This window comes from Gobio gobio (assembly GCF_949357685.1).
Source record: "Gobio gobio genome assembly, chromosome: 2".
In the NCBI taxonomy this organism is placed as follows: Eukaryota; Metazoa; Chordata; class Actinopteri; order Cypriniformes; family Gobionidae; genus Gobio; species Gobio gobio.
This window is the reverse complement of record NC_137098.1, coordinates 27,189,191-27,200,353: the sequence shown is the minus strand read 5'-3', so window position 1 is coordinate 27,200,353 and position 11,163 is coordinate 27,189,191. Positions and strand designations below refer to the sequence as shown.

At 38.1% G+C, this 11,163-nt stretch overlaps 1 protein-coding gene across 1 annotated transcript in view; it reads right to left on the bottom strand.

Moving 5' to 3' along the window:
* Nucleotides 1-2,968: 2,968 nt before the first annotated feature.
* slc8a4b (solute carrier family 8 member 4b) overlaps nt 2,969-11,163 on the bottom strand; it is a 96,561-nt gene continuing 88,366 nt past the window's right edge. Inside the window, exons 9-10 of the mRNA XM_079811110.1 lie at nt 9,333-9,605; nt 2,969-7,028 (exon numbers count right to left, since the gene is read on the bottom strand). Coding sequence (XP_079667236.1) covers nt 6,649-7,028; nt 9,333-9,605 — 653 coding nt within the window. The 3' untranslated portion in view covers nt 2,969-6,648. The remainder of the gene's footprint in view (nt 7,029-9,332; nt 9,606-11,163) is intronic.

Below are 11,163 nucleotides of genomic sequence, written 5' to 3'. Positions count from 1 at the left end.
GGGAGTTTGCCCAACCAATCCACATGTGTTTTGTGGATTTGGAGAAGGCATTCGACTGTGTTCCTCGTGGCATCCTGTGGAGGGTGCTCTGGGAGTATGGGGTCCGGGGCCCCCTGCTTAGGGCTGTTCGGTCCCTGTACGACCGGAGCAGGAGCTTGGTCCGCATTGCCAGCAGTAAGTCAGACTTGTTCCCGGTGCATGTTGGACTCCGTCAGGGCTGCCCTTTGTCACCGGTTCTGTTCATAATTTTTATGGACAGAATTTCTAGGCGCAGCCAAGGGCCGGAGAGTGTCCGGTTTGGAGACCACTAAATTTCGTCGCTGCTTTTTGCGGATGATGTTGTCGTGTTGGCCTCCTCAGACCAGGACCTTCAGCGTGCACTGGGACAGTTTGCAGCCGAGTGTGAAGCGGCTAGGATGAGGATCAGCACCTCCAAGTCCGGTTCTCAGTCGGAAAAGGGTGGCTTGCCCACTTCAGGTTGGCGGAGAATTCCTGCCTCAAGTGGAGGAGTTCAAGTATCTTGGGGTCTTATTCACGAGTGAGGGGAGGATGGAACGGGAGATTGACAGACGGATCGGTGCAGCTTCTGCAGTAATGCGGTCAATGTACCGGTCTGTCGTGGTGAAGAAGGAGCTGAGCTGTAAGGCGAAGCTCTCGATTTACCGGTCGATCTACGTTCCTACTCTCACCTATGGTCATGAGCTGTGGGTTATGACCGAAAGGACAAGATCCCGGATACAGGAGCTTTCTCCGCAGGGTGGCTGGGCGCTCCCTTAGAGATAGGGTGAGAAGCTCAGTCACTCGGGAGGAGCTCAGAGTAGAGCCGTTGCTCCTCCACATCGAGAGGAGCCAGCTGAGGTGGCTCGGGCATCTATTTCGGATGCCTCCTGAACGCCTTCCCAGTGAGGTGTTCCGGGCACCTCCCACCGGGAGGAGACCCCGGGGAAGACCTAGGTCACGCTGGAGGGATTATGTCTCAACGCCTCGGGGTTCCCCCGGAGGAGCTGGAGGAAGTGGCTAGGGAGAGGGAAGTCTGGGCGTCTCTGCTTAGACTGTTGCCTCCGCGACCCGGCCCCGGATAAGCGGAAGATGATGGATGGATGGATCCTGTTATGGTTACACGTAAGTAGTTTCAAAATAAATGTATGAGATGATAAAAACGTATAGCATTAATCGTACCCAGCATATATGTATAATGTTACTTGAGGGATAAAAAGAGAGAGAGGGCGAGAAAGGCTTTAGAAAAGAGAAGAGATGAGCGGAGAGAAAGAGCCAGAGCAAAGAAGCCCCAGCGAAAAGAGGAGCTAGAGAGCAGGCCCCAAGGAGAGAGAGCCAGAATCAAGAAAAGAGCTAAAGAACAGGCCCCAAGAAAAGAGAGAGCATAACAGACCCAGAGCAACAGTTGCAATATTATTTTATTCCTTCCTTGACCATGTGACTAAAACCCAAATGTGAGACATGTGACCAATCAGATAATTACAACCTCCCCCATTGTAAAGGTGGGACACACAAGGCCTACAGGCCTTGAGGACTATTAACACCTCTGTCTTTAGAAATTCCAAATGGCCCTTGTGGTAAGAAAGATAGGGGTTGAAACAATAAAAAAAAAGCAAATGTCTTTGTTAATTTTCAAACGTCTTTGATTATTTTCAATCCTACAAAGTATAGAATAGAATAGCATAGTTATAATGGGGCACATTGTAACGCAATGTTACAACCTGCACAACTGGGATTTAAACCCGGCTCTTGTCTTCTGCTGGTTACATCAGCATTAAAGAACGATCTCAACTGTTAAATAACAGATATAAGATTAAATAATATCAGATTTGTCTAGTTTTAAATAAACACAAAAAACGAGATGAAAAATTAACTTAAATAGGACATTTATTTTGTTATGGTGAAATAAATGTTCAGTGATATCTTCCAACGTTTTTTTTTAATTCTGTGCAATTTTTTCTATATAGAGTGTTTATATGGCAACTAGTAAATACACTAAGTTTCGCCATTTTGGCATGTGTGGAAAGATTTAAACCATGTGTGTTACAACTAGCCCTGTGTTAGGTTGTGCCCCGCTCACCCCTATGTTTACATGACGATGTACTAAACCAACCGTTTTTTTTCCAGATGACTAAAGGAATCACAGATGACTAAATGATTCCCATTCACACATATCTGCAAAAACAAATGCTGTATTATGCATGCCAGACAAGTAGTTGGCAATGTCACTTTGTAAAGAAAGACTACGCGCCTACGTGCATGCCTATGTACTAAACATGTAAAACGTGCATCCCGTCACTGTTTTCACAGATTCACGTTTTTTAAGTTTACACAGAGATGATAACAGTATTATTTTCAAAAACGGGCACTTTAAAACCTATTTCAAAGCTTGCGTTCTCAGGCCACCAAAACACTGTTGTCGCGTAAATGAACGGCTTGAATGACACATGAAAGGTTTTCTGTTTTCAGTTGAAAACGGTGTCGTGTCAGTATCTAATGATTTTTACAACGGAAATGAATCAACGCTGAACTTACTTAAACTGGACAATGACTTTCTTCTAGAGCGGCTGTGCCTACAGCCAAAACAATCTTGTTGCATTAATTTCCTATTATCACTGTAAAGCTGCTTTTAAACAATATATATCGCTATTAATAAAGGTTTCTTGACTTCTATGACAAGATATTCAGACCAGCAGCATAATTGATTGTATGATATAGCTTTTATATACAATATCAGATCCATTTACTTAGTATTTTTTCTTCACCAATGAAGAGCAACACACAGTAGTGGCATTTAGTTCAAATTAGTGTTATTAGACAAACAAAACGTTCGAGTGAATGATTCAATGACTCTCATATTGGTCATTAAGAATGTTCTTTGGCTGAATACATATGAATATGAAGTGAATGCATACAGTTTTATGCACAAATAAAAATCATCCACTCCATAATAATAAGTGATTCGATTTGTAGTGTTTAATTCAGATTTTTTTAATAAAAGACATTTTAAAAAAGGTTTCAGGACAACAATTTCTAAAACATTTAGGACAAGAGAATGTTTCATGCATCAAATCAAGAGAATGGAGATAAGAGTAAAGTAAAATAGGAAGAATCTAACTGAAATCTGCTTATAAAAGGAAAAGAAAAGCACTTGGTGATTCACTCATTATGAGATACAAAGACTGAGAAATTAACAATGAAATCAATCAAACCATTAATGAAGGAATAATCAAAAGACTAATGAACAGAAATATCAGAGAGATGCTTCACACAAGTCCAGCCAAAGGCAACACGCACAATGATACAGGATGACATGGTGACTGCTTCCTCAGGGCACTTCATATGAACTGTTAGCTTATCATATTAACCTCTTCTGTTAGTGTATCTTCTGTACACATGAGCGCTATGCACAGAAGTCCAATCACACACAAATTCAAGAAATATAAACACAAAATATAACATTTTTCTGTAGCACAAGGGCAGTTAGGATGGGTAAGCAATAGGAAACATACGCTTGTCTGCGTATCTTGATGATTTGCGGCCTTAGTGTTTTTAGTTTCCCCCAGCAAAAAAAATGAACACTCAGGGCACTGTATGAATGTAATTGCATTAGATAACAAATATCAAAAGTGGCGATGTAACGGAAGTAGCGACATCTTTTTTTCTGTATTGTGACATACTTCTGAATGAAAAGAAAATTGTATTGGACAGGAACTTGGTTCTATTCATCACTTGTTGATTAGATGAAGGCAGAATGAATTATTCACAATATGATAAGAAAAAAAGACTTTGTTGGCTTTGCTTCATTAAAAAAATAGATATACCGTTCAAAATGTTTATGGACCATGAAAAGCTCTAGCATCATTTGTTTGCACTTGACTGTTTGATATTGTATTTAATGCAATGACATTCCTACGTTTTTAAGGGTCAAATATCATAGTATTAAATATCTCTCTCTTTCTCTCTCTCTCTGGCCAGGCTGCTTAATCCAATTACGATGGCTGTTTTTCAGTGTGACATTTGGGATTGCACTTCAATTCATTGTGCTTCAAGAGTAAGCTGGCAGAGAGAGAGAGAGAGAAAACGGTGATCCTATAAAGCAATTATGTGCACACTCTTCTGCTGTATGTCAGTCTGATGTGGGATTCATTACTGATGATAGTTGATCCTTGTGACAGCATGGACTGACATGATCGTTAATGATCATCCATTCAATCAAATAAATGACACTATCAAAACTCATTTCAATATGATCATCTTTTCGTCAACCACATACAAAGCTAAATCATTTTAGTTCACTTAAAAACCCCCACTAAACTTAGGTTAGTATAAGAAGTTAAGTTGGTTTATTCACAGATTTAAGCCGTAAATAGACTTAAATGAGTGGGTGTTACACATATACATATACAGCTACACCCACACACACACACTGACGGACTCGTCACTGGGCCCAGACAAGACAATGACTCTCTGGGCGGGTCGCCTAGCAACAAGATAATGCTAAAAATACTCTGGGTGCACATTCTCTCACTCCAAATACTGTACTAGACTGAGGATAGAAGCTACTTGAGAAAGCTAAATATCTACGCTGCAGCTAAATCTGTCTCATTCATTCTTTTCCTGTGCTCTCCATCATTCAGCATGCCAGAGCCTCCCACCAATCTCCTTAAATGTCTCACAGAATAATTACACAGCAGTCAGAAACAGATAGACAGACAGTGAACACTGAAACAGTGACAACTGAAAATGCACTGTGACAGACACAATAAAACAACCAATACTGATAAATAAAAGTACTTGCGTTTGTTGCAATTAGTGCAATCATTATGCATGCAGCCTCATTTCATTCTAAACCCATATTTTTAATCCAGAAATCCTTACAAAAGCACTATAAAAGTAGTCAGTGTGACTTGTGTGCTATATTCCGAAGACAAACTAAAGCTAAGGTTTGTCTGACGAATAGACTGAAAATGATCCTTTCCACCATATGGTTTCACTTGTATTTACTCTTATGTATTTACTTATCAGACAAAGTTATACTTATGTATACTTAAGAACTTAAGTATACCAAGTATGAAGCTAAGGTCACTTGAAGAAAACAAGCATACCTGCAGTATTACATTTCTTTAAAATGAGTAGCTGACCCAGAATATTCTTTAAAGTTTGGATGTGAACTAGTTGTGTACTCAAAGTTTACTACACTTAACACTTTACTACACTTTACTACACTTTATAAACTAAAAAGTGGGCTAATTTTGTGAATTAGTATACTACAATATTATATTACTAAGTGGATTGATTTTAGTATACTTACTACATTTACTATATTTATATTTGAAATATTTATTTATGTCAATGTCTGCTTATGTTGTACAGAAAAGAGCAGCATGAACATTCTGCTAAACGTCTCCTTTTATGCTCCACAGTTCATATGGGTATGGAATGACATGAGGGTGAGTAAATGCTCAGAATTGTAATTTTTGGGTGAACTTAGGGATACAGTGTGGTACACTCAGTAAGAGCATTTGTCACCATGTCAAATGTCACATTGTGTTAACTGGCTAGTATTTCCTATGGAGTATTTGATGTCAAGGAGTGTGACCATCATGGGACAAGACAAATACAGATAGATACAGACAGCTAATTACATCAATTACGTGGTTTGTTATTTAAAGAGAACATCAGCTGAGCCGTTTATTCTTGGTTGGGTGCTCTCTCTCTCTCTCTCTCTCTCTCTCTCTCTCTCACTCACTCACACACACACACACGTACGTTATATACATATTTAAATTAGAATTATTTTGAATGATATTCAGCACCGTCACTGTTATTATTTTACAATTGCTCTTCTGCCCTCTTTGGGATTATTCCAGTCCATTTTCCACACTTTTTTGAGTTTCATTCCTTTTACTTCCCAATAATGTCAGCCTTCATTCATGATATATGATCAGTTATGAACTTGACATGCTTTTCAGACCATCTGTCCGATCCTTATTTAGTCCTGAAACATGCTTTTCTTCTTACACAAGCAATAGTTAATCCATTCTGTTTGTTCACTCTGCTCTTAATAAGTCAAAGTTTGTTTGATCATTCTGTTCATTTAAATATTTAAAAATATTATCATTACAGTTACATATCATTACAGAGTAATACTGACACATAACATAAAAAAAGTAAACTCCTTCATTCATTAACCGAAAGATCGGATTGGCTCAAACAGGAGTAAAAAAAAAAAAATATTGGTTCAGGTTTGGAAAAATTTAAGACAGCACTGAGGAGACGGATACAAGTGTAAGGCAAGGGAACAAGGAATGATGTGTAAGATTCTGCATTCAAATAATTGAAAGGGACAGTTTATCAAAAATGTACGTACCTTCATACACAATCATAATGCTCCTATTGCTCCAAAAAGTTAATTTCTTTTAAAAAAAAATATTTAAATAAATTACTTTTTGTACTCTACGGGGAGCTGTGAATGTTGGCATTTTTAATTTCTGGGTGAACTATCCCTTTAAGGAAGAAAATGGAAAACTACAAAAACTGACTTAATAAAAAGTTAAGATAAATATCTAATAAATACAAAAAAAAAGCTCCTTCAGTGGCCATTTTCATATTCCTCTCAAAGCTTAAATAATATGAGGCCTTGCTGCCTTAGAATCCAGGGATGTGGCAGTACGCTTCCAATGAGGCCAACAGGATGTAGATCAGCCAGAGGGAAACGAAAAGTAAGGATGTCAATATCTTGCAAGTCCGTGGGCCGCCGAGCTCTCCTCCAGCCACTGAGGGGCGCCGACGATACAACAGCACACCGACAGCCGCCACAGCCATAGCAGTGAAGAGTGTGACGGAGAAGGCCAGAGAGCCAGGCTCAACCTGGAATGGTTTGCCTTTGGTACGCCAGTATACAGCAGCTATGGTCCACGCCACGCCGATGCCCAGGAAAACATTGACAGCGTTGCTGCCCGTCACATTACCAATGGAGGCGTCAGCATACTGGTCTTGGATGGCAGCAACCTTACTGGCAAAAGTGTCTGTGCAAAGAAGAGACAGAATTAAATTGATCAGACTAATACAATCACAATTTGAGCTGCAAGATCTTGTTATTGAATGAAAAAGAACAGGATTTGAGTGAAAGTTGAAGTGGGAAGTATCAGAAAGAAAGGTCAAGGAATGGGGTAAGCAAAAGACAAAAGCAAAAGAGGAATTTTGGAAAAAGGAAGAGAAAGAAAAAGGAGGAAGAGAGAAAAAAAGAGACAGGGTTGAGGTGAGGGCACTGGAAAGAATCAAAGAAAAAACAAACAGACACACATATAGTACAGACATATGCACTGATACACCAGCTGCAAACATAACCAGCCACGCTCAAAACATACACAGCCAAATTCATAAACCTGGTCTATGATGAAGAAAAGTGTCTGCTAGGTCAATGTTTCCCAACCACTAGTGTATCATGACAGGTTGTCAGGTGTGCCATGGAAAATGATCAAATTCCAAAAACTGAATAAAATATATGCTACAAATAAGAATATATTGTTGCGCGCTGTCTGGCAGTATCTCTATATTTCATCATTTGTTTGATTGTTTTAAAAAACTAATGCTATTGGTCATCCTTTACTGTATCTGTATGTGGGTTTTTACAAATATCTAACCAATGAAAAGGTTGTGACTAAACTTTGTACCTCCATTAGATCCTCAAAAGGATGTTTTATTAACAATGTTTGGGAGGAGCATGTTCAGATAATTAACCTAATTAACGCAAGAGGAGGTATATATCGCCAAAATACCTTTTCCAGCATCCCTCAACCACCCCAACTCCTCCCTTTTAAACTGTTTTAAATATCCTGTGCATAGTGCTTTATCTTTTATATCATGAGATTTTTGCCAGTTGTATTCAACAACAAGAACAACTGAGCGCACATATTATAGCGCACCTTATAACCTGTAAGTTGATGAAAATGTAATGTGACGCACTGGCTGCTTCAGATGCCGGACAAAACACATATCTTTGCCATTTGCTGGTCAAAAACAAGTCAAATGCAAGTGTCTGACCATATATAAAGCCACATTACCAACTTTGACGACACCGTGTTTAATTATTTAAAAAATACAGGGTTTCCGCCTGACGGTGACATGTACATTTGTTGTTTTATCATCACCAACAACATCATAGCTACCTATATGACATTATTTTGTTCACCTCTGCACTACTTTTAATATTATATCCAGTTTTAATATGCCACTTTAAAGCAATGCATGTTTGTGCAATTTTGTTATATTTTATTGCTTAGTGCTGTGCCGTGACAACATAAAGGTTGGAAAACACTGTGCTAGGTAATAGACGTGGCATTTATGTAGATTAACAAGCTGTGTCTGTAACAATCCCAGTGTTGGACTTTTATTTTGAATTGTTTATGTTCCTATTGTTTCTGTGAATATTTATGTGTTCTGTTCCCTTGGCTATGTTCGTAGTTTTGTAGTTTTTCATGTTGATTAGTCTCCCCAGGTGTATTTTGTTTCCTTGTTACTTCTGTTGAGCTTGTGTGCCCATGTGTATACTATATTAGCCCGGTCCTACCAGACTCTCGTACATTTCATTTGTACAGAGAGTCTGGCCACTCTCAATTGACAAGCGTTAACTTCCTTGAAGGCGGTACTCTGTTGAAGTTTAAAACTATTGGATCTGCCCAGAGCCACTCTGGGTCAGCCATAACCAATCACTAACATTTGGCCATGAGGTATGTCATCTCAAACTAGCGCACGGCATCAACGTCATCGTTCTCAGCCAGTGCCTCTGTTCGCTGATTGGGCCGGTTAAAATTTGACCGGAGAAAACCAAAGAATATAACGCAATCCCAGACGGAGTACTGAAGGAAAAGGAAAATTGAGCGGAAGTACGTAGGAGGGCGGAGCCAGGCTACCTGTATATAGCCCTTGTGTTTAATTTGTGCTCTGTCAGTTGTTGAATGTGATGGTCCCTGTTTTCTGTTAGCTTTGGTTCCTTGTTCTCCATGTTTCCTTTCGTTTGAACAGTTGTTTCTTTATTAAACCGCTGCACTTAGATCCATGCCTCAGCCTGCTTTCTCCGGACGTGAGAGTGTCATTATGATGTTCTTTTAGTATTATACTATTATAGTATTTATTAATATTTTGAATTAGCTTTTGCATACTGCAGGATTGTTTTGAATGTGGAAGCACAATTCACATGTTCTTTATTTCATAGATTCATTTAATTCCTGAATTAATTCTTACATGTTAAGATAGAAAAGAAACGATTGAGGAATGCCTCAGATGCCATTTCTCTGTATTATGAGAGACTTGGTAACTTGGACACTTACCTGGGACAGATGTCCCCAAGGCAACAAAGACCACGGCGGTGACTGAATCCTTCAGACCAATAGTGCACCCAAAGTGGGAAGCGAGATCTCCTGTGACTGCCGTCAACACACCAATCAGAATGATGGACACAATGAAGCATGCCCATCCGTTCCAGTACTCTGTAGGTGGGACGAAGGCAAACAGAACCTTCCAGAAGACTGTGAGGAAGTGCATGATATAATCAAAGCAGGATGGAAGACGCTCTTCACCACTCTCCTCCTCATTGTCATCACCTGAGAGGTCAAAGAAAGATGAGTAGTATATGTTAGTGGGCATGAGGATGTTAAAGCTGTATGAAAATGTGCCTCATAAATCTTTGCACACTTTTTGATGTATAGATGTACAGTAGCAGCCAACTGTATTAGATCTAACTGCCGCTACGTCGCAAACCACAAGTAAATCATCTCATAATGGTTTGTATGTAAATTACGCTTTTATATGGATAATGTTTTCAAAGCAATAGCGAGGGAGTGATGATATACTGTTTCCTATGCAATGACGTTCATAACAGTGGCTGTTTACTGACAAACCTTAAAGGAGCCCGCTGTCTGAAATAATCTGATTTTAAGGGGTGGCTCCTTTAAGGTTTGTCAGTAAACGGCCAGAGGGTCAGAATGAGGGTTGAAAATAATATATGGCATTTTTTTATTTGAGCAAAATACTTTATTAACATTATTGTGGTAACATTTCACAATAAGGTTTCATTAGTTAACTACATTAGTTAACATGAACTATAATGAGCAATATTTCTACAGCATTGATTAATCTTAGACTAATCTAAGATTGTCAATCTCAACATATAATACATTATTAAAGTCAAAGGTTGTATCTGTGCAAACACTTTACAATAAGGTTCTCTAGTTAACATTAGTTAACTAACTACATAGTAATAGTATAGTAAACATGAACTAATAATGAACAGCACTTATAAAGCATTTATTTATATTTGTTAATGTTAATTTCAACATTTACTAATACTTGATTTAAATCTTGTTAACATTAGTTAATGCACCGTGACCTAACATGAACAAACCATGAACAGCTGTATTTTTATTAACTAACTTTAACAAAGATGAAAAAATACAGTAACAAATGTACTGCTCATGGATGGTTAGTTCATGTTAGTTACACTAATGTTAACTAATAAAACCTTATTGTAACGTGTAACCGTATCTGTTAACATTAGTTGGTGCACTGTGAACTAACATGAATATGAATATTTTTAACTAATATTAACAAAGGGTAATAAATGCTATAAAAATATTTCTCAGTTAGTTCATGTTAACTAATGGATTAACTAATGTTAACTAATGAGACCTTATTGTAAAGTGTTTCCATTATTGGAAACACGATATCGATATTATCTCAAGGTACATACTAAAATATATATATATTATTACAATTTAAAATAGCTGTTTTATATTTTAATGTGTTTTAAAATATAATATATTCTTGTTTTGGCAAAGCTGAATTTCCAGCATCATTACTCCAGTCTTCAGTGTCATATGATCCTTCAGAAATCTAATATGCGGATTTGGTGCTAAAGAAACGTTTCATATCATTTCTTATATTCTTATATTCTGCGTAATATTTGTATGGAAAAAGTGATATTTTTTCATGGCATTGATGAATCGAAAGTTCAAAAGAACAGCATTTGAAATATAAATATTTTGTAACATTATAAATGTATTTTGACCAGTTTAACATGTCCTTGCACATTAATGCATATTCATAATTGTATGGGTTATAAATGGTGCCCATACAATGATGCCCATGTGACAAAACGTAAAG